The sequence below is a fragment of the Glandiceps talaboti genome, chromosome 3 (assembly GCF_964340395.1).
Source record: "Glandiceps talaboti chromosome 3, keGlaTala1.1, whole genome shotgun sequence".
NCBI lineage: Eukaryota > Metazoa > Hemichordata > Enteropneusta > Spengelidae > Glandiceps > Glandiceps talaboti.
Genome location: NC_135551.1, coordinates 12,449,506 through 12,475,772, shown reverse-complemented (window position 1 = coordinate 12,475,772; position 26,267 = coordinate 12,449,506). Strand labels below are relative to the sequence as shown.

Here is a 26,267-nt window from a genome sequence, read left to right as displayed (position 1 = left end):
TGTCTTCTGACATTATTAGTTGATTACATAATAGGGACTTCCACATTTTACTATATATGTTCATATAAGTATGTCATCAAATTGATTATGCTATGTCTTCATACCAAGATTAATTTCAGTTAAAAATGCAAATGAATACAAAACAGTGATACTAGTAAATCATACATGACAATATATAGTTATACCTTCATCATTTTGTCCTCAGTAAAGACTCTGATGTCATATTTAGGTGTCCATTTGGCATGAGATACAATATATGATACCAACATCTCTACTTCACATTCTTCTCTAGTTTCTAACATTATTGACACTTCTCTGAAATAAACAACAAACAATCAATTATTACTATTAGAATTATATTATTATTTACAAAACTTCTTGCACATTTCTTCAAGAAGATGCATGCACAAAAAACTTACCCTGACTTATCTAACTATGTAATACAATTATCATTACTGTATTTCATTAAACAATGTACCATTATATAAGTTTAAATCAGAAAAAATTGTCTAGTGGGTGTTCTTTTATAACTAGTGCCAATTAACAAAGATGAATCTGGTAATTATCATAACTCTCGTTAATACAAAAGTAATCAATTACTATTGTTGTTTGTTTGTTGGTTTTATTTATTTACGTGTCCTATGTGGGCTTACCAAGTGAACATTTCGTTCAATACAAATACATGTACTGTATAAATTAAAGAGTTACCACATCCAACCCACTGGGCTTAGAAGACACAAATACATGTACCATATAAATTAAAGAGTTACCACATCCATCCCACTGGGCTTAGAAGACACAAATACATGTACCGTATAAATTAAAGAGTTACCACATCCAGCCCACTGGGCTTATAAGACACAAATACATGTACCGTATAAATTAAAGAGTTACCACATCCAGCCCACTGGGCTTAGAAGACACAAATACATGTACCGTATAAATTAAAGAGTTACCACATCCAGCCCACTGGGCTTAGAAGACACAATAGAACAATATAAATATACATATTGAAAATAAATACTGGAGAAAATTAATCATACAGTATGATTTTTCTCTTTCCAAAAGTCTTATAAATAAAGTCAGCAGAAAAATTCCAGAACTTTAATAGTCATGAGTAAAAGAGAGTTTATCTTGTATACTTAAATTGTTAAAGTCTGGTACATTATTAGAATCATATTTTTTATTAACAAAACTTCCTGTTTCTTCAAGAAGATTCATGCACTAAAACCTTATACTGACTTACCTAGTGTATGTACATATCATTATATATTTTATTGTACATGTAACTTTATATACTGGTACATTTTAAATCAAAATATTTGTCTTGTGGGTACCCTTTTTCAATCAATGTCAACAAGGATGAATCAGGCACTATCAAAAATATGTAACAAATAACTCATTTTAAAATCTGATTAATTTTATTAATGTATAACTCTTTAAAGCCCGACACCCTATATTTATGGTGAATTTACAGAAAACCCAGTCATTACTTTAAGGGTTAATAATAATACCTGGTTTGGCAGCCATCTCTACCAGCATCTAACTGATTGATGTTCTTGTTGCAAACTCTCAGCTCTTCATCAACTTTTTCTGTATCCAAACAAACTTGATTGAGGGAAGTATCCAGTCTAGCTGCCTGACCTTCATACAGATCAAAGAAACCTTGCATTCCTTCCAAGAGATCTCTGTCTAGAACCCTGGTCAAACTAGCCTGAGTTCCTTCCTAAACGATATTGGGGAATAACAAATTGGAAATCTTAATCAATTCCTGTAAAGGCTCAATCATATATTTAATTGGTTTTACTTTGAAAAAAAGACAAACATATTGAGCATAATAATGGTGGTGACATTAAAGCATACTTTTATAACTGAAATTTATAGTGCTGAAATTATACCATACAATGAGTATAATACAAGAAAGGTTATGAAATTAATTTCTTGTATTGTCCTTTAATTTGCAAATAGTTGTAACTAATAGCTTAAGCAAGGACATTGACAAATTTTGTTGTTGTTGTATTTATGTTATGATCACAAGAAGTACAAAACATACAGTTAAGAACCTTAATTGCTTGTATAAAACTCAACCAATCAGCACAAATACAAGTCCTAGAAGAGTTTACACATTTACATACACACATTCTCAATTGTGCTACATGAAGTATGATGTACTATGCAGGTTGAATAATAAAAACAGATAAGTCGGTACACCCTCAACAATGCAGACTGCATTTGATCTCCAAATATGTTTCCAATCTACGGGCATTGTAACATACAATTGTATGCATTTACAATGTATATTCTTGTCAGGTCAGGTCAGGGAATTGGATGTTTCTCTCATGATATCCCAAAACAGATTACAAATCATGTATTTATACAATCCATGGACTGCATTCATGCTGTAAGACTGCTTAATACTAGAAAGTTTATTTGTATGGTAAAGTGTCTGTACTATCACAGAAGGAAAAGGTATACTCGTGTAGACGGTGATTCTCTATCACAGTAAGTCTTTGGTTTTTGACATACGAGTACAACGGCTAAAGGTTACAATCTGACATTTACACATTATTAACCATTATTTTATTTTCATTTAACCTTCACAAAATGTCAGAGATAACCTTGTTACTATAAATCAACTACATAAATGACAAAACCCTTATATCAAAAAAACTATTTTCCAGCTCAATGAAGAGAAATATTGAAGAATAATATAATTACACCTGGCCCTACACAAGCTTAATTTCAGTAAAAATGGGGAAAATAATTGCAAACCTAAACGTTTTGAATCCATTATTTCAAACTCAGCAATGACTCAGGTAGACACATCTTGTAATATATCATGAGCAGAAGAAAAATCCTGTATTTTCTTTTTGAATGTGTACAACTTGGGGTCATAATAATCTGAATATCAAACAAATTGTTGCATTGCATGTATGTTCACAAATTTCAGATTATACAGATATGTATATAGAATTACAATAAAATAAAAATGCAACTTTGATACAAAACTATTTACATTTTTGTATATTTAGATGTTATTCCCCAATATTTTTCTTCGTTCAGCCAAGGAAAATATGAGTGACCTTAGGGGGCTTTTTCACTATTCGTTGCTAGATGAATAGTGACAACCCTTAGGTCAAGAGTATTATGTTCTGAATGAAGAAAAATATTGGAGAACAACATAATTATACCAGCACCAGTAATAATTTTTTTTTCAACTGAGGAAAGTAATGGCAATTTTGAACATTTTGTCTCAAAGAGTCATATTTCACACACAGCAGTACCAGTGACATAGACAGTGTCTATGTCACATGTGCTGTTATGAAATCATAGACGTGCATTGTCATGATGTGGCGTGACCAGAATACATATTCCATATTTTTTTGTTCAACTTGGTTTGCTCAAGTATGTTACACCACCATACTATATAGTATCATTGCATTGTTGGATTATGTCGATAGCAAATACTATAAATTGCAACATTAGTATTTGTTCTTTGTTTTGCACTAAGGAGCTTAAAAGATCTTTTTCACTCAATAGTTGACAACACATCAGGTAAGTTAGATAACTTGATGATTGATCACACACATCCTTTGTCCACATTTTTCCAACTTTATCTCGTCAACAATCATTAACATTGCATTTCATGAAATACACAACTCATTATCAGTCTATCAATATAGCTGACTGGTAGTGGAGCACATTTTGATGTGTACATTTTGTTTGATCTGTTTTTTTCCTGCTCTTCTACTTCTTTTTTCTATTTTCAGAGGTTAGGAGGGGTTAAAATAAATTCTTGAATCAGGCTTATATAAAGTGAAATTACTATTCCTACAATTCTTTACAATGACAGAGAAGAGGGTACAATGTAGTGATTCAGAATGACTTAGTTTTGTTCATTTGTTCAATGTCTGTAAATTTCTATATTTACAGTGGCCATATGGATGACAAGATGGTATTATTTTGGATTTATATATATATATATATATATATATATATATATATATATATATATATATATATATATATATATATATATATATATATATATATATATATATATATATATATAACTTAACACTGAGTTTCTATATATAAATAATATCATGGACCATACAGTTCTAACCCAAATATTTCGAAGAGACTGAGCTCCTCTTCATCGGTGGGTCTCCAGTTCTGTCAAACAAGTCAAGTTATATATATATATATATATATATATATATATATATATATATATATATATATATATATATATATATATATATATATATATATATATATATATATAAAATTATATATATATATATAATTATATAAAATTATTATATATATATATATATATATATATATATATATATACATGTATACCGTGATTGTATCAGAAAACTGGAAAATCATTAAAATTATCAAGGAAATACCTCTTTTCAGTGAGCTTTGGCAATATTGATGAATAATGAACAGTTAAAAAGATGTTATATTAATATATCAAACAGTTTATACTATCCAAATAAATGTGACCACTATAAAAGATAGACTTTGTATTGAATATAGACATAATAAGATTTGTCAAGACATATCTCATAATGTACAATGTGAAAAAAACAACAAACACATTGTACACTTACTGCTTAATTGTCTGATAGCTTTTATTTGTAGGCTTACTACTACTAATTATATTACATGTATTCTGAAACCCTTCAGAAGGCAAAGTTATCCATTGCGTGGTGCAGGTAATATTCACCCTTTTGAAGGCACATCATGTATCATTTGGTATAGGTAGAATCTGGGCAGATAATGTCACTAGTGTATTTGAGATTACCTTATTTGTCGTGACTGATATTGAGACAAGAACACTTTAAGTTGCTGTCCACAGCAGATGACACCCTCCAGGCTGTAAGGTACAACATTCTCTGTGCTAAGGAAGACAACATGCATAGATGAAGGCACCTATGAAGAATATCCATCACCACACCAATAGTTACCATGGCAACAAGATGCAATCATAGCAACAAGGAGAAATCTGTTCATTCAATTAATCAGCAGAGTTTAGTTGACAGTGGCAACTCTAAATTGAATATATAGCTTATACAAACCACTAATTGAATATCAAACTAGGAAGAGAAAAAAACATGTTTGTCAGCATCTTTGTGAAAGAACAATGAATCATCTTGCAGTGGTTTAGTTTTCATAAACAACTTTCAATTAATTTGTGAGTGACACGGCAGCATACATGTAGATAACACTGCGGGTCTGTCTCAAAGCCAAAATAATTCTAAATCTCATTAGCCAAATCTCTCTCATCTCAAAATTCTCCTTAAAAACTGAAATTATCTCATGAAATCTTAAACAACTAAAGCTATCTCTTCATTCCAATCTCGATCTTAGAATTTTCATCAAAATAAAATAAAATAATCTCGCTAACTCAAAATTTACCTCAAACTAAGATTATCTCAGTCTACATCTCAAAAGTTTTTTCTGAAAATGAAATTCTCTTTTCACTTCAGAATTTTCCTCTAAACTAAAATCGCAGGGACCACTTATTCATTCATTCAATTTTAAAAAGGTATACATCTTGCCAAAGAACTCTAAATCCATTTTCCAAAATGTCTTAAAAGATATTTAACAAGACTTTTGTACATACATGTACTTCAGCAACAATTTGTATTTTTATAAGTGGGGGTCATTGGCAAGTGAACTTCCAAGTGCATTTTAAAATATGCAACAAAAAATGTTACTCTCAAATAGCTCTTGGTGTTCTTAGAATTACATGCTTTCCAAACATGACAAACACTTTGAAGTATACTATATCTAATTTCAATTAGAAAATTTCTAAGTATTGAAACATAATTATGAATTTCTGTGTTTTAGCTTCAAGTTCAAGACTTCAAAAAGGCTTAGGCACTTGACATTGAAAATCAAATCAAGATATTAAAGTCTGTATTTTGTCTCTATCAAGAAAGTGCGCAAAATAGCCAACATCTGCTGCATTTCTCTAGAATTTAAACTCCCTAAACTACAAACTGTGAACTGTCATTTACCCTTGTGATAGTAAAAAAAAATCAATACATGGATAAATGAGCCTCCAGACATGTACACAAACTGTACATTAAATTATGCAGACTTTTAATTATGCACACATATTTGCATATACTGTCACGTATCAACTTTTATACAACTACTCGTGTCACTCACAATATATAACCAAAGGAAATACACTACATGTAGCTTGTTTAAAACATGCCCAAGCATTAACTCTTCTTGTAATGTGCCAAAGACAGCTTTAAGTAGCAAGGAAGCAGACTTCATAAATGCCTCTACAGTTAATTAACATACTTGAAGAATCAATTCGGCTGTACTTAAACATGTTCAAATGCATTCAAGAAGCAAGAATATAGCTGCTGTGTGGAGAGTGCAAAAAAAAAACCTTTCAAATAATGGATGCAATGTTCTCTCTCGATGTAAAATATATGACTGTGCTACTTCAGAAACTTGAAAATCAGAAATTCATGTAGGTCATTGTATAATTCATCATCAGGATAAAAAAACACTATTAAGCTTAATACTGTATGAAAAAATATCACGCAGCTTGTACATTTTACTGTGAATATATCTCATCAACTTTATCTTCTATTCACGAACACTGAATTGTAAAGCATTGACTGAAACCATAAAGAATACATCAGACTACCCCAAAGCAACACTTACTACAGTCTACCTACAGTTTGTAATTCTCAAACAGACTGCATCTACATTGTATCTATGCTACATTACATGTACATAATTAAAGTCACTACATTCTACATAATTCTCAAATAGAGTATAGTTAGATTTCAGCCTTTTAATACTACATTCTACCTAATTCTCAGACTATCTTAGCTAGAATGCACCCTTTAATACTACATTCTACCTAATTTTCAAATAGACTATCTAAGCTAGATTTCAGCCTTTAATACTACATTCTACCTAATTCTCAAATAGACTATCTAAGCTAGATTTCAGCCTTTAATACTACATTCTACCTAATTCTCAAATAGACTAGCTAAGCTAGATTTCAGCCTTTAATACTACATTCTACCTAATTTTCAAATAGACTATCTAAGCTAGATTTCAGCCTTTAATACTACATTCTACCTAATTCTCAAATAGACTATCTAAGCTAGATTTCAGCCTTTAATACTACATTCTACCTAATTATCAAATAGACTATCTAAGCTAGATTTCAGCCTTTAATACTACATTCTACCTAATTTTCAAATAGACTATCTAAGCTAGATTTCAGCCTTTAATACTACATTCTACCTAATTTTCAAATAGACTATCTAAGCTAGATTTCAGCCTTTAATACTACATTCTACCTAATTCTCAAATAGACTATCTAAGCTAGATTTCAGCCTTTAATACTACATTCTACCTAATTATCAAATAGACTATCTAAGCTAGATTTCAGCCTTTAATACTACATTCTACCTAATTTTCAAATAGACTATCTAAGCTAGATTTCAGCCTTTAATACTACATTCTACCTAATTTTCAAATAGACTATCTAAGCTAGATTTCAGCCTTTAATACTACATTCTACCTAATTCTCAAAATACACTTTATCTACATTTGTATGTTAGATTATATTTAGAGTACATTGTACAGGACCCCAAAACAGGTTCCTACATTCTACCTAATTCTCAAATAGACTGCAACTATCTATATGATGTATATATTATACATTTACAAAATGTAACTACATTCTACCCAACTCGCAAAATACACTACATCTATCTATGTTAGATTATATTTGCACTACAGTACCCAAAACAAGATATTACAATATTCTACCTAATTCTCAAAACATTTATGCTAGATTCAACAGAAAGTACAATCTACTCAATTCTAAAAACAGATTGCATTTATGCTAGATTCAATAGAAACTACTTTCTACAAAATCTCAAAATATACCACATCTACATGCTAGATTTAATAGAAACTACAATCTACTTTATGATTCTCAAAACAGACTACATCCATCCATCTATCCGTCTATTCTATCTATTCTATCTATGCTAGATTACAACAACCAATGAACTTAGATTTATAGTCACTTGCCTCTAACTCAGATTCTACAGGCAGGTTCAACACAGTGTGCCATAAGACATCAGAGGCCAACCCACTGTTGAATTCCCCTATCACTTTCTCAGGCTGAAAAACAGAAATAAGAAAAATTGCCCTGTTTGCTGACAGTATCTCAACTAGAAAAAATATATATACTCTTCACTAATGCCCAAAAAAAAGCAGAAAAGAAAAAAAAAAGAACTGGAGGCGTCCAACTTTCCGAGTCTAGAAAATCTATCAATTTCTTACAAGTTTAAGCATTGCATCCATTATGCATTACAACATGCAAAAAGCATATAATACAATCTACTTTCCAACTGCTACCCATGAAGTATTTATTACCACAAACCATTCAAAATGTTCCATTAAGCTAAATCAAAACCATAATAAAAAGAAAGAAAAACATTACCAACACCTGCAAAGACAAGACAAATGACACTATCAGGCAGCCCTAGCCATCTCCTTCAAGAACATAGGATATGGGGAAAAACATCTTTTACCACTGACTAGACAGACTACACAAATAAAGTACCGGTAAAATTGTGTAATGATAGTTAACGTGATTGGTATGATACCCAGTGTGCATTCTAATAGTAGCCAAATTTTGTTGTTGTTAGTCAAAAAGAGAAAAATGCTGGGATTTCTTGCAAAATAGGGGAACACCAAATTTTGGTGCTCATGAGCAATTGTATGAGGCATGCCCTATTAGCTTTAGAGGGCACACCGATGATACCTTACATGTGTTCATGTACCGGTAATACTATGTACACCAATGATAGGTTGTATCAACTATCAATGATACATGGACTTACAGCAAGTGAGAAATTACATAACTGTAATATAACTGAGTTAAAAAAAACTTGATATTCCATCATTACTTATACCTGCATATTATCAAATTTATGAGCAGTTTTATTCTAGGGAAATCACATAGCTGCAAGTACTGACACGACAGTCACATGTTATGTACATAATTTTGATGTTAGTATTATTTCTTAAAAATGAAAAGATTTAATTGCAAACACGTGAATAATGTTAAAAATAATTATAGAATTTTTAACTAGGTATCATCAGGAAATCCCAACCAATGCAAATGTACAGGCAGATGACAAAATAATGAAATTATCACTTAAATTAGAATCAAGACTAAATCATATTGGGAGAAAGAGCAGAGGCTAGCGCACAAACAAGTTGTAAGTAGCAATCTTATCTTCATATCTTAAAAATGAAATAATTCAATTACAGAAATTTGAATTTCAAAATTAATTATTAATTTATGGTATTTTTAATTAGGTATCAGAAAAATCTCAACAAGTTGATTGCATTATAAGAAAAAAATTATTAAATACACACACACACACATATATATATACATGTATATAAGGTAGCAATTTATATCAGAATTCAACATTATTAGCAATTTTGGGGGGTAAAGAAGTCATAAATAATTACCAACATGAAATTAAAATGCAATTCTCAGTACCTGCAATACCATTTTACCTCAGGCTAGAGGGTTGAATGTTGACTTATAATTGCCCATGCCTATAGTAATGCATGTCAAGCGCACGGAGCAGAAGTTATAATGTTGACCAAGAAATCAAATATTCGTTATTTTCACAATGCACCTAGGCAATAATATTCTATTTCAGGTACTGAGAATTCTAGGTGTGCAAAATCTGAGAATATTGTTTACAATTCTGCTATAAATCCATTACCTAATTGAATTTTATGATTTTGAAGATTATAAGGTTTTGTTATATATATATATATATATATATCATAACCATTTTCATCTGCTGTGTATATATTTCCTGCAGATAAGATAGCAATTATGGAACTATTAGATTATGTACATGTACCGGTATGTCCATTTCACATTTATTCATTGTGTTATTGTGATTCCAAATGGTGCCATCATGATATTAAACACAAAATATCTTCTTGGACTTCAGGAACAAGAACAATATCTGGAGAATACGACATGTACATGTATATTGTTTACGCGTGGCTCCAAGAAACACTAGAACAGTACAATATACAATGTACATTATAGTTACTTTGGAATGGTATTATGGGAAATGAATGTGATGAATGAATCATGCAATGAACAAGGTCCGTAGTTGACAAATCGAAACGCCACATTCGTTTCCTATTTACCATTCCAAAGTAACTATATGTTGTATATTGTACAGTCCTAGCTTTATATCTCAGTTCAATTTACAAGCCCTACTAATTCATGTGAATGTACACATTCAATCTACTGTGATTGCTTGCATTCAGTAATTAGTATACACAAGATGTGACATTAATCTTTAGATTTATTCAAACACTCTCCCGGTTGACATTGAAACCCATCAATTATCAGTCCCTTGACGAATCATAAAATATTCAAGGTCTGTAGAAACTGACATGGGTATACAGCCTTTTGAAGGATTTACTCCCTATTTGCTTGTTATAAACAATCAAATGAGTAATTAATCTCATACAAGAACACACAGTTTGGGTACTAAGACTTAAAAAAGTAAATTTTCAATGTTACAAGATGTTACCTACTTATAGTTCCGGCATGTCAAATCTGTGAGAGTCAAATGTCTGTGTGAGGAAGGTTCAACAGTGTAGGTTATGTGTGATTTGGGAGTTGAAAGGTAGTCAACAGCCTGAAGTAAATTTTGATAAATTTTAAAAGTATTAAGTTTATCGGTACATTGAGTAGCCAGAATGATAATTACTTTCATTGCACTCAGTCCACCCCTCCCACTTCTCACCAAACTGATGGTTTTGTTGATCCGGGGCAAAGAATACAGTGTGACATCAGGGTAACATGTTTTTTTTAATAATACTCAAAAGAATTCAACATTGATGATGGATACATTTCAGGAGCTCATGTTAAGCTGTTCAACTGATTGGAGATCATATCTCAATTTATTCTATACTTTCATATTATAGATGCAATTATAAATAGCATAGGCAACAGGACTCCTTTTTGGCCATTCTTTTGATCTCAATGAAAACAAACCTTGTGACAAAGATTCAGTTTAAATACTGATTTTAGTACCAACTGTAAACTACGCTATCTCTCACTACTCAGCTCAGCCTCAGAGGACAAATATGCTAAATATGGGCACATCAATATCACTCAAATAAATCCATTTGTTTAGTGTGTTATCCAGACGGAATATAACACTCGGTAGAATTGAAAAGTACACAATATATCACCTGAACAGATAGCCATCTTTGAAAGTTTGATGTGTCTAAAGTACAGTGCAAAATTGAGATCGGAGTACACGTGTACACACAAAGATAGAATACCTGCACATCTACATATATTTGTATATGCAGAGCTCATGTCACTAAATTTTAGCATACATTGTACTGTACAATAAGACAACCACATCACTGTAAATTATTTACATTGTCAACATTCATGTACACTACAATGTACATGTAGTACAATAGTACAAAAACCTTATATTTCCCGAATAATGGAACTTATAACATGGAAATTATCCAGTTAGTTATGTGGTGAATGCATTTTCTATGTAAACATCACATTTTTAATAATAAAATGTATGTACAGAGACCTGGTGTGAGAAAAACTGCAGGACTCGATGACACTTGCACAATTGGTTATAAACGTTTAAAACAGAACTAGCATCATACATTTGATCTAGCACTGGAGTATTCTTGATAAATAACCATCTAAAACATGGGTCTTCTTAATTACATGTAGTATCATCAAATAATTTTACACAATCTTGATTAGAACATTTTAAATGAACTCTGGCTTAAAATGGAAGAGTTGATCAATTTGTAATCTTGGGCACTGTGAAAGAAACGTCCTCATCAGATTTCATATTTCTCTTTAACTTTGAGTTTCAAAAGTACCGGCACCCCTTCTGGGCAGGATATACCTAATTCACATAATGGATGTTTCTAATAAATCATAGCCATGCAAGCAAAGTAGAGCTGTGACCTAAATACATGTAGGTCATGAAGTTAGAGTCAAAGATTGTCTCTCAGATTATCTTTCATACTGTGATTTTTGTGGAGAAACACTACTAACACCTGAGTGATTGGAATGGTAATGTGATTTCCATGTGCAAACACCTAGACACAATTTTAGTTGGGGACTTTTCTGATAGGAGAATACTAACTTAAAGGTAAAGATCAATTTAATTTCTCTTGTCTACTAAGCTACGCTTAAATCAAATAAAAGTCAAAGATTGTCTCTAGGATTGTGTTCCATGACCATGCTGTGATTTTTATGCAGCAACACAAACACTTGAGCTGAAGGTTAACACCTACAGTAATGAGATTTTCATGCACAAACACCTGGACACAATTCCAGCAGGGTAGCTTTATAGATGAGAGAAGGTTAATTTCAGACCAAATGTATGATTCCTCTCACCTACTTTAAAACCAAAATCAAAGATTGCCTCTAAGACGACGTTTCATACTGTGACTTCTATGCAGAAACACTCAATGTGATGTGATTTTCATGCATAAACACCTAGACACAATTTTAGAGTCCTTTCTGATGAGAGGATTACTAAAATAAATTAATTGTAGATCAAAGCTAAAGTTTCTCTCACCGACTTTTAAATAGCAATGAATTCTCTAGACACCAAAGGGATGCAAAACTTACATTTCAAGCATTTTTTTATATCTCTATAACAGCAGTGTTTCACCCCGCCCAAAACATGCATCATTGTTAAAAACATAAATACAGAACATCTAATCATATATTTTGAGAATACATTATACATCACTGTCTTACAAATTCGAGGATTGCTGGAAACTCATAAGGTTTATAAATGGGTACATAGACATGTGTACATGTATCAAAGTACAACTCTTCCTGAATAAGTTCTGGACAGATGGGTTTAGCTAGTGGGAAATGGGAAATCTTGTTATATATTATAGTCAACTTCATCTGACATCACAGAAACTATAGGTGCCATACACACATGTATACCTTTGATATTGGTAGATAAAGCCAACACTTTGTAGACATGCTGACTAATCATCAATGAAAACAAAATATAAGACTTAGACATGAAGACTTACCACTGAAATCTGGTATAAATTTGCCCTTTATACAATTTTTTTTTTTTTGCCAGACTTTAAAGATTGCAGTGGTGTGTTACATAATACATTGTAAAGATTTTGTTTTCATTTGCAATAAGAGTTGGTGTGGCTGAAGTGCTGTCTACTGATATTTAGCCACAGTGTAATGTGCTCTTGTGTTGTGTTTATACATTGATAGCTGTCGTTTTACACCAAGCCCTCAAAACCAACTAGCTTGTGTTGAGAGCTATAAGCCTCATCCCCAAAAGTCATTACCATAATATCAAACACTCATAAATTTACATCATAACATGTAAAAATTATCACATGCACACTTCACATGCTTCATGTGTTAACTCCTGTGTTCATCTGTGTTCATTTACATAATGACTTCATTTGAATAACATCATGGTTGCAATCAGGGTATTGGGTGTACATTTTCATATTGTATACCGACTTATTCAGGTTCTCAAAACAAACATATACAGTTCAGCTCACATAACACATCATCTGAGTTCATGCATCACAAAAGGATCATTCTTGCACAATTGGGGTGGTAACTATGCATTGATGTGCTGTTGTTGTTGTACCATCAAAGCATCTGCATCGAACAATGCTTGCATCTCTGACACAAAATAAACAGCACTTTATGTATACATGCATTGTGACTTAGTAATAATCAACGACATGTACTCTGCTATCTAGATGCCAATAGATGCAATGTTTATAATGAGGTACTGATGCATTGTTAACTTGATGCACCATTAATGAGATGCTCTGTGGACACCTCAACGGTGCAAATTGAATGCTGTTTACATACATTAATCCCCAAGAGCATTGTTCATGAACTTTGCCAGCATGATGCTTTAAAGGTGCAAGCATAGTTCACGCACAATGTCCCATTATGCTTGATCTGTATTGTACATGGGCTAGGAGGTACAATGACAGCTACTGTTAACCCATAGAAGCAGTATCGAAGGTCAAAAAATATGTGTGTAACATTTAGTTTCAGAGATGCCTGATGGTATTGGATGTAATACACACAGCCCACAGTCTATCGGTAGTCAACTGTAGATTGATAACACTTACCTGAAAGGTACCAACCTATAATTGGATGTCATCTGAGTCACAATCAAAACAAAAGACAAAGAGCATTCATGCATGACAGTAACCCAGATCTCAAAGTGAAATCTTCTTCTGTTTCTTACCTTGTCAGTAACAGTAGATGGTTTCATCAAGTTATCAGCAAAGCCATCCAGAACTGTGCGCTGTTTCTGTAGTCTGTGTTTCTTGCCTTCCAGGACCTTCTTTTCTTTCTGTAGCTCAGCAAGCTCCTGTTTGAGTCCTTTGAGAGACGTATCATCTTGGGATTCTTGGGAGACCACAAATCTGCTGTTGTATGTCACTTCATTAATCACTGCTGGACCTTTCCCTTCAACTCTGGAAGTAAGAAGAAACGTTTTGTTGTTGTCAACTTTGTCTTAGCTTCTAAAATGCATAAATTATTTATTACACTTGGTCATAGTGTAAGGTTTATGATATCACTTAATGCACACATCAGGATTTATATATTAATTAAACTGACCACTTCATCTCGCCAATTAATTCTTTGTCTAGTAATGAATTAAGTGTACTCATATATGACAAATCTCTAACAGTTGCATTCCAGCCTGCAAAAGTGTAAACAGGAAATTGAGAATACAGTGCCCTCATTCAAATTGGGGGTATCATCACCACATACTCATCGTGCCATTTCTTAAGAGCTGTATGTCCCTTGGTATTCTGTAGAAGTGTAAATCAGGGATGTTTTTCATATTGTTCAGACTCTGAGGAAAGCAGCAGTGCTCTATGATTAACCAAGTAAAATTATCCTATACCATTGTATACCCCAAGGTACACACAGGCGACAGTGCCACCATGGCAAATTTTGGAAAGGCCCATTAACTACATTAAATATACATCTACATCATAGTACATGTTGGAGAGTATACTCATGATAGGCGTCTTTGTGGTTATAAATGTATTTTTAGTATTGTTACATTAATTTTGGTATAATAATTGTACATGTCATTACAGGAAATAGTTACTAACCATATATATATGTACGGTAATTATACATAGACACTGGAAATGAATTGAAAGATTAAATAAGCCGTCACGGTTACGCTATCACCATTTGATGGGGACCCAACATTTGTTCCTATCATGCATATGTGCGATAGAATGTGAATGTCTCAAACTCCAAGCATTTGATTGTTTTATTATGAAAATCTCCAGAGTGCTCATGAACGATTCATAGAAATAACAATATAATGACTGAGGACAGTCATCTTGACTTCACAGAATGCGTAAACACTGGCATATATTGTGTACACAGTTCTAGTTCTAACTTCATCAACTAAAATACATATAGTATATCAAAGATATATACAAAGAGGTCAGGATGACTGTTGACAGTCTAATGGTTAGTAGTGTAGAATTCACATTGAGTAATATTATATTGTGCATACAAGGGCATGATTGACAGACTCAGTCATTTATATATTGACAGTGATTCATGTATTTACCTTACGCAAGTTAATCTGTGATTCATACTTTCCTGTCAAGGTGTGAGATTTTATAATGTCTGGAAAGACTGTAAAATGTCTCTCTACAAAAGAGATATACAATGTATGTGATTGTATCAAGGTGTGAGATTGTAATACTGCCTTCAAAGATTGTTTCTCAATTTTTGTGGTCAGGAATAATTTAACTACATTGTGTATATGTCTCTCAAAAAAAGTTTGAGGTTATGTCAATTAACGTCCAAGATTTATTTACTACCTTGAAATATTGTAGTGTCTTATATGACTTACCTATCTCAGATCTCTCCAAAAAAAGGTATGAGGTTATGTCAATTAATGTCCAAGATTTATTTACTACCTTGAAATATTGTAGTGTCTTATATGACTTACCTATCTCAGATCTCTCCAAAAAAAGGTATGAGGTTATGTCAATTAATGTCCAAGATTTATTTACTACCTTGAAATATTGTAGTGTCTTATATGACTTACCTTAATCTCAGATCTCTCCAAAAAAAGGTATGAGTTTATGTCAATTACTGTACAAGATTTATTTACTACCTTGAAATATTGTACAGTATCTTTTGTGGAATGATTGACTTACCTACATATACCATATGTCGCTCAAAAAAAGTTATAAGATTTTGTCAATCAATATGAACGAGTTTATACTACCTTGATATACCTTATTTGGAATGTCGATTTACCTAGTATGTTTCTCAAAAAAAGGAATATGAAGTTAGATCTTGGTGTGAGATTGTATAGTGCCTTGAAACTAATGAAAGGTATCTTTTGAGGAATGACACAATTAATTACAACCTTAAGTTTTGTGTGTTTCTCAAAAAAAGGACATGGTGTTGTACAGCTGTACAGCTATATGTATTATGAGTTTTTTAAGACATGAGATTGTTTGTAGAATGATTTACCTACATTGTATGTCTAACCAAAAAGACATGAGGGGTTGCATGTAGGTGTGAGATTCAATATACTGCCTTGAAATACTACATATTTTGAGGAATGATATATTAAACCTCACAGTGTCTGTCTGTCTCTCTCTCTCTGTCTCTCTCTCTCTCTCTCTCTCTCTCTCTCTCTCTCTCTCTCTCTCTCTCTCTCTCTCTCTCTCTCTCTCTCTCTCTCTCTCTCTCTCTCAAAATAGGACCTTGTGTTGTACACTTTTGCATTATAAAATGTTGAGACTTAATGAATTAAATGCCAATCCCCATTTTATTGCAATTCTGGGAATGATCCTCACAATTTTATGCTGTTATAGTTACCAATGATATAAAGTAGTGGGGAGATGAAATGTGCATGAATAACCCCAGGTGTTATAAATTTGCCATATTGCTGACTGAATGGGTCATTAAATTAACTATAAAAGGAAGAAGAGAGAACATGTGCTATAAAATGTTCATATGGTGTAACTTGCTTTATCAGTCCTTGAATAAAACATGTCAATAAAATTCACTCTATGAAAGTGTTTGTTACATATTCTTTACAGTTCCTCTGGGCATCATTTTGAAAATTAATGTACATGTACATGTATGTATCAACTCTGACAAGTGATGCAAATCTAAATTTCATTTCATCCCAAATCTTTTTAAAAAGAATTCAACACTTTGATATTGGTTTAAGCTAAGTAATATTCTTAATTTGATAATCAGTCAATTAATTATCCATATCAAATAAACAGCTTTGTCACATTATGTTATAAAGTGCTACTCTGATTTTTTAAATTTAATGAAGTTGGCATGAAAGATTTAACACAGTTTACGTAAAATGCTTAACATCATCGTCATACTTGATGCATGTGGAATCTTACAGTCATAGACAGAACCGACAAAACATGCATATATGTACATTTAAATTGTCCAATAAATATGTGCCGTATTTATTGCACAATTTCATTAGTAAAATTAAAATTGCAAACTTCTATATTCAGTCGAGCAAATGTCAAGTTATAAATTCTTTAACATACGTATGTACATGCATCAGTATACATACATACACTGTGATGGGAGGTGTAGAATGTCTAAAATACATTTTGTACAATAGAAAAGTAATAATAAACACAAAACACAAGAAGCAGAGGCAAAGACTTGAACATTTTTTTTTATCACAGTGAATTTGGATACTTAAGTATTACAGTGTATTAATGAAATTACACAATTTTCATATGATAAAGTTAGGTTGAGACTTTACCAATTCTTTAACATAAATGTACATGTATCAATATATTATAATCTCTGATGAAAGAATACCTCATACAAAAGTAACAACAGAAACAAAACACAAGAGCAGACACAAAAAAGGGTTTTCTAGAAGTAAACATTGGATACTATTAAACAAAATTTCACCATAGTCTATAAGACAAATGAAACTTTATCAATTTTTAAAAAACAAAAAATGTACATGCATCAATTAAGTTATTATATAACTGTGTTGGCGCAATGCTAGAATGTCGACAGTCACTCGCGCCTTTTTTGCCTTTGGCCCTCACTATCAGTATGCGATCATAGTAGTATTGCTCTGGATCGGAGTGCGATGACGACTTTAGTTTTAGATAAAACGCTGCAAAAAAAGGCGTGAGAGACTGTCGACAGTCTAGCACAATGCCTGATACAAAAGTAACAAACAATGGAATAAAAGACAAGGGCAGGTACATGTTTTAACCAACGTGAATAGTAAATACTAACGTTTGTAAGTACATAATATCATATTTTATAAGAAATTTGTCACCATATCAATTTTTAAAACATAAATGTTCATGTATCGATACATACATAAGCATTGTCTTGGGGCAAAGTCTGATATAACAGTAACAAAAGACAAGTTTAGACACAAAAATTTGTTTTTTATCAAAGCCTTCAATACTGAATACTAATTTTTTTTTTGTAAATTGCATAATTTCATATTTTATATGACAATTGTCATTCATCAATTTTTAAAAAATGTAGATGAATTGTGTTTGTACAACAGTAACAACTGGAACAATCTATAGAGCAGACACAAAAGCTACATCTCAATAACAATTAAATTTGCATACAAAAGTTGTATTTTCATGACCTGGTGACATCATAGAACTGTTCTTAAATGGTGCTTACCAAATATAGCATTTATACAAATATTTTTATCCAATGCTACCATTATAAATCCATAATGTATTTTATAACCTAAATCATATCTAATGAGTTAGATGAGGTGTACTGTCTAGCGCTGTCCAGCTTTACGTATGCATGTCTTTAGTTTCTATTATTACATGTACAAAATGTATGTACCAGAAATCACTTGCACTGTTGCTCATGCATACTAGTGGTATTTGCACTGCAGTGCAACACCGATAATTTGCATAATATGCAAATGAGGGCATGGTCGTTCGTTGTACATGAAAGCACACAGAGTATCATTTTTTTAATGGAAATTTGTCGTTTTGGAAACATCTGTAATAATAGCAGAACCCTAGCCCATGTGAGTTTCAGTTTTTACTCCGGGGTATGTACTTGTGCTTGCAGTGTTCATTATGCTCGTGATAGTACGGCCACAGAGAACACTGTCAGCACTCATACATGTAACCTGAATATTCAACACTTGTATTTGCATGTCATTGTGGTTCTGTCATATTATAATATCGTTTTGCTTTCTGTCCAACAAAATTAAACCAAGCCAATATTTTTTACTATCATGATAATGTTGAAAAAAGTTCCGGAGTTGTTAGCAGTTATGTCATGATTGGGTTACCTCAACATTTTGATACATATTAAATGACACCATCAAATTGTTTATGAAATTATGTCTGAATAACACCCCCCCCCCCCATGTACTAATTGACCTATTCTCATAAACATCTGTAAACTGTATGATGTGGATTACATTCACCATGAATCATGTATACATCGTATGTGTAAAGGTCAAACTACTGGCATGTTTACTCATGACTATTAAAGAAGTCAGCAGAATGATTGTACACCACCAACAAAGCATATTTGATATCATGTATTATTGGCATACAAATATTATAGAACTGGATGATTTGCACCTCTCCCCCCCCCCCCACCCCATTTGGGGTTCAGGTGCAAAAACAAACAAACTTAACTGAATATAATTTCATATATCAAAACCAGTTAGAAAATATATGTTCCCAAGTTGCCCATCCCCTTGGTAACACAACAGACCTATTGTCCATAGTCACATAATCATGTCATCAAGGCCTCAGGCAGATCAACACAAACAGTTGTGTCTAACATGAACAATTACAACACTGGTAATTCAGCCTTCGGTTTACTAAAATAAGCACAAACTAAATATACTGTTCTTCAATGTGGATAAACAATTACAACACTGGTACATTTGTAATTCAGCCTTCAGTTTACTAAGATAGGCACAAACTAAATATACTGTTCTTTAATGTGGATAAACAATTACAACACTGGTACATTTGTAATTCAGCCTTCAGTTTACTAAGATAGGCACAAACTAAATATATTGTTCTTCAATGTGCTAGATTACACAAGTAGGTGACAGCAGTTCTTAGCAATTCTAATCATCCTGATCAACAGAGTGTAAATATTGGACAGCACTGCAACTCTAAATAAACTAGTTTTCAGAGGTGCATCCCTACTGAGGATATAATTAGGTTTTCAATAATGTTTTCAGTATTGCATGTGCACTGGTGCAAGTAATCTCTGATACATATGTAATAATTAATAAACTCTGTAGCATGTCTGTTTTAATTATATACTTAGAAGTTAGAATGGTGTCAAAAGTTATGAAAATATGAATTCAAATATTGAATAATCGTGAATAAAGTCTACATTGTGTATGTATCTTTTTTAAAAACTTTAAATGATTTGATAAGTCAGGAAAATAAGAAGCCAAAAATTGAATAATCAAGAATATAAAAAGTCTGTATGGATCCGTTTTAATTTTAGCTGTTTACAGTTAATGCAAATAGCATAACTCGTGATACAAAATAACTGGGTGTGGCTGGTAAACTTTATTAGAATGATAAATTAGAAGTCACAACCACACTAGATGTAATATCTAGTACCAGCATTATTGGGCCCTGGTCCATTTTGAATGTGTACTGCCAACAGATGTTGAACTGTGCAAAACACCAACAAACTAAAAATAGTCCGTCTATACAATTGATCCATAAATTATACTAAGTCTTGTTTCACGTGGCAAAGGTCACCTTTTTCATATTAACATCACATTGACTTTAAAATTAAAAAAGCTAATTTTCCTACAGAGAAATGATTTGAACATAAAATGCATGAAATCTTTAGCATTAGCATGAGTAGTACCATACAAATAAGCATTCTACTATTTATCATTTTTAAATCTCAAAAATATCTAACATGAATTTCAAGCATCTTGGTATTAGGGGTATTATCATCAATTTGGGTGGGGAGAATTAATGAGCTCTTACGAGCTGCATTAAGCTGTTGACAAGGGTCATGGATATTCATATACCGGTAATGCTGAATGCACAAAATTAGCTCTTAATAATACATGAAAACTTTTTTTTTTTTTTTTTTTGCAAGAATACTCAAAATGTATTATGTCATCTCATTTTAGCATTTTGTTCCGATTATATACATGTATAGCAAGCTATACATGTTCTCCTGGTGGAAACACAAGTCCAAATTTGAAATCTATGGCAATATTGCTATTATATCCACCACTATAACATAGTGAAGAACACGCTTTGCATCGTGCAAATTAGGACAACACATGTCTATGTCATTGGTTCTGCTGTGTTTGAAACATTGTGACATCTTTCTTACCCATTATTAGCTTGAATTGTCCATGTTTGATGTATTGAGCCTGATAAATTGTATTGACTGTAATAAAAATCATTAAATATCATTATCTATTTATTATCAATCTAATCAGTGAAATAAATAATTTCAAAAATGAAGTATCCATGAAACACAATTTACAGTATTTTCAAAAGTGATATTTTTTTCAGTTATTATTATTGTAAAAGCACAAAACAAACTGACTTGTATCAAGATTGTCTGTGAGTGGATGAGTAAAATTTTGTGCATTTAAGAAGCTATGAGTTTAGATGCTAAACGATCATTTTGAATATGAGATCTCGCAACTCACGGCTAGTCAAATGGATGCATGTAGAACAATATTCCAAAATGCCTGTTAATTGGTCTTCAATCTGTACATTTACACAACAGCTGCAGTATCACTAATGACTTCATTACATATCCCAAATGTATTGAAATACATGAATTAATTCATTTCTCTTTTAAAGTCTTAAGTGATATCATTTGCTTTCAACATTATTGCCTGTATGATATTACAATATATCTCCAGTACTTTTGCTGAAAAGTTAAAAAAAAACTCTTTAGCCACTATTTTGCCATAATACCCGTATAACAGATCTTGAGGATTTGTGTCTATCGGTATTGTCTTCATCTTCTCAATAGGCCTGTCAGACAGTCATAACCCTGTACACTTTAAAGCCTGTCAGACAGTCCTTAACTCTGTACACTCAATGTAATCCTACCATATAAGCCCCAGACAGCTCATTAAAATCATTTCCTCTGCCTCAAATTACCAAGACGTGAATTTATCAAAACATGTCTCCTATGCAACCGATGGCAAACTGACTGAACAAAAGGGTACAGTTATTTGTTATTCTAGCCACGACTACAAATTATTTCCTATATCTATCCCAGCAGATGTAAACTAATGAAAACAGTAGGACACTTTTAAATTATTGACAATCATTTTTAAAAATACACTAACTTATATCTGCATCATATCTAGGCTACAATTACGGTACCTAAATTGTTGCACACATGAAAACAAATTACTTTTAAACTAAAAAAAAATGTTTAAATACAACATCTGACTATTAAAAATTCATTCAGAGGGAAAAGTAATTTTACTTTCCTTGACTTAAATCAAAAGAATGCATTAGAAAAGCATTGACTAGCTTAAGCTGAGGGTTTTTCATCTAATCCATCACTTATGAAGTAATCTTATGATTCTGTCATAACTCTTACGGTGACAAAACCTCACAGCACCAAACATATCATTTCCATTCCTGATTGAATATTTCATGATGAATGTCTACTAGGTACCACCAAATGTGTAGGCTACCTTTAACATTATTATCGACAGACTCAATTATCCAGCCACCATACCTTAGTATTAAAGTCCAACTCAGACATCGTTCTTCAGAATACATGTAATTGATTATCCTGCCCAGGGCATGTATAATTTTCCACAGACTCAATGCTAATATTGCTTGCAGAGTATGTAAAGCTCTGCCTCATACTTGAGTAAATGATGCGTCATAATTAAATATCTAGTATAGATGATATGAAATATAGGGGCAGTACAAATTTCAGTATCACAGTGTGACGAATAGTGTCGCCACATTTACAAAGCATTCATTTTTGAGGAAATCTATTCATACTGACAGACTGAATCCTTTGATTCTGAAATACAAATTTACAAATCTTTACATTCTTAAGTTTGACATATTCTATTGATTTTACAATGGTATTGTGGTAACCAAACTTCTAATTTCAAATTGGTAAACCGGTCTGTCAATTCACATAGACCATATTATTGCATTTCTCTACTTTCAGCTTTTATAATGAACACGTTTCACTCTTTTGAGTTCCATACAACATTTTGTAAAAGTGACCTTAAATCTATATTCTTAAAACATTGAATTTGATGTAAGTTATGCAAATATTCAGTTTGCATTGCTTTCTGATACTTTTGTTATTGTACATGTATGTACAATAAAAAACTTTTCTTTTTCTTTTTTTTTGAATTTTTTTTTTTGAATTTTTGTGCTGGGAATTCCTCCCAGCGATTTCTGTTATGTAGACAAATACACACATACAAACAAACACAAATGCTACAGAGATCCATTCGGGTTTGGGACTACGTGACAGGGTTATGTAGCACACTCTATATCATGTTGCTGTGGAACTGTCAAGGCTTTCCCAGTCAGTCCACAGGCTATCCCAGAGTCACCCAGGCCCGGCAAACATAGCACCTGCGGGCTCTGTGCGAGTAAACGTCCCCGACTTTTTGAGTCATTACTCCAGGAGGCCCCAAATTCGCACTCGTCTTGTGAGTGAGACACGGCTGAGTGATACAGCCTACCCATCAAGTCTGTAGAACACTCACCCTGGGTTTGGGTCGGTCACAGAAAAATCCCCTGTTTCAAGTGGGATTTGAATCCGTGACCCCCCGACTGCTAATCCTGTGCGCTAACCACTACGCTACAGGGAGCTGGTTACAATAACAAACTTGGTACACGTTTTTTTAAATAGATTTTTTGCAATGTACTGAGTTACAAACACAGACTTGGTCAGTGTTGTTTCATATTGATTTTTTCAAGTAGGAAGCCATGATAAAATTGTTTTGTGAATTAAACCTCCAAAATAAATACCCAATCCTCATCTACCACTTTAAGCTCTTACTCTGTTAGCAAAAGTAAAGACAGCATATGGTATACATTGTACATTCATGGTTTACATATTGTGATATATAATATAAATGAAATCAGCAGGTATCATGGTTTACAAGACTTAATTATATAATCATCAGACAGTAGGATTAGTATAGTAGTGATTAATCACAGCAAATCCAGTCTGACTGAGGATACACTTATTTTACAAACCTCCTTGACAACATACAGCGTTTATTACAGAAATGTTGATAGAGGAAAAACTATCAACGCTGGAGAGAGACTCTCTCTTCAATGTTTACACACAAACATTAAAGATCTCAAACACTGTTATTCTTGAACTTTTAGTTTACAGTAACAAGATAAATGTAAATCATATGTCATACAAGTCATATTCAACTAATTGCTTCAATTATTACTTTTTTCTAGACTATAATGCAGTAACCACTAACTTATGAAATAAATTAATTAATTATAATAAAACTACATATGTATTTAGCCACATTTATACAATTTATGTAACCAAGAAACTAAAATTTCAAACTGCGTTTAATAGACGGAAAACAGAAATACCTAATAAATATATGAAAATAAAACCCAAGCTAATATTCCTCTTTTCAACTGAAGAAAATACATATTTTACAGTAGATTGGCATTTCTGACTTTTTTTTGTAAAATGAAATTTTAAATTTCCAGTCTCTTGAATATGTACATGGTGCGCATGTACATGTAAGATCATTGCACTAGCACACAGGAAATCAATTTCACCTCAATTCAGTCACCATTTCACAATGTGAAAGAAAGACATAATGGGAATTTACAAAGTGGTGAAAAGCAAAAGTGAAAGTAATAACACAAACAGCTCTGGACTCATACCGTTAGTTGACTGCAAATTGGCTTCATATTTTTTGTATTCTTGTTTCTGCCAAAAAAATAAAAACATAGGAAAATATCCAAGCTAATTACCTCTCTTCTCATAAAATAAAATAACTGAATGTACACATTTCACAGTACATACACATAGAAATATAGGTGGGGGAAATCTTCATAGCATATACTCTTGTTGACTCTTGAAAAGTTTGTTCCTAGTCCTTTTGAAATAATAAACAGAAATTTGAAGGTTCACTGTCTTGTTTTTAAAGGAAATAACAACCTTTCATTTTCCCATACTGTTAATGCAGTACATTTTTTGTTTTCAGTGAGGCCTAACAAAAAAATTGTGTGGTTCCGATTACATTCAATTTTAGAATAGGTGGGGGTAGGTAGATTTTTTATTTTATTTTTTTATGTATTTTTTTTTTCATATGCGAGTGTCTAGTTCAGGTAGTTATGTTTTCTGTTGTTTTCCATATGGTCTCTGTGTTATTTGTTTCTTCTCATCAGATGTACAGCCATTACAGATTGGAAGAAGAGTAAGGTAAAGTAAGTTTCCACATCCACTATTCCTTGCAAAACTTCACAATTGTTGCGATTTTATTATTTGTTTCTCAACAATTAGGGTCGGCATGATAAACTAGGTGGGGTTGGGTAACCAGAACCAAACAATTATTTTTTTACATGTATGGTGATACTTTTTTTAACTGGAGTTTAACTGACCATGGGTTTGAATTTTCTTGAATGAGGTTACAGTAAAAATGTTTATGATTTTATTTCCAAAGTGCATGCTACGACTAACACTTTGTACATCTAATGACTCCATCTGACAGGTTTATGGACAGGATGTATAGCATAATACCTTTTAGCTTCAAGGCTTATTTCTTTTAGTCCACTGATTAAATGGAACTTTGACATTGAAATATTCAATGTTACCTGAAATGTTATGACTCTATTCTATGAGTTACAAAGCTATACCCTCAAGTCAAATGTGCTAATGGCTAACTAATGTGTGAGTGCTAGTCGGTATATAGTGTGTACTATGGCCGATATACAGTGGACAGGAATACCATACACTGTGAGTGCTAAATGGTATATAGTGTGTATGGTCGATATACATACAGTCGACAGGAATAGCATATAGTGACAGTGATTAATCACGTCAAACAACACCAACAACCCATCACACGTTTTAAATAGTAAAACTGGAT

At 32.4% G+C, this 26,267-nt stretch overlaps 1 protein-coding gene across 4 annotated transcripts in view; it reads right to left on the bottom strand.

The window, feature by feature from the left end:
• The window catches only part of LOC144453925 (protein F37C4.5-like), a 95,905-nt gene that overhangs the window by 24,013 nt on the left and 45,625 nt on the right, over window positions 1-26,267 (bottom strand). For all 4 annotated transcript variants that reach the window (XM_078145284.1, XM_078145283.1, XM_078145285.1 and 1 more), the window contains exons 2-4: window positions 14,379-14,610; window positions 1,515-1,726; window positions 186-315 (exon numbers count right to left, since the gene is read on the bottom strand). In XM_078145284.1, coding sequence (XP_078001410.1) covers window positions 186-315; window positions 1,515-1,726; window positions 14,379-14,610 — 574 coding nt within the window. The remainder of the gene's footprint in view (window positions 1-185; window positions 316-1,514; window positions 1,727-14,378; window positions 14,611-26,267) is intronic.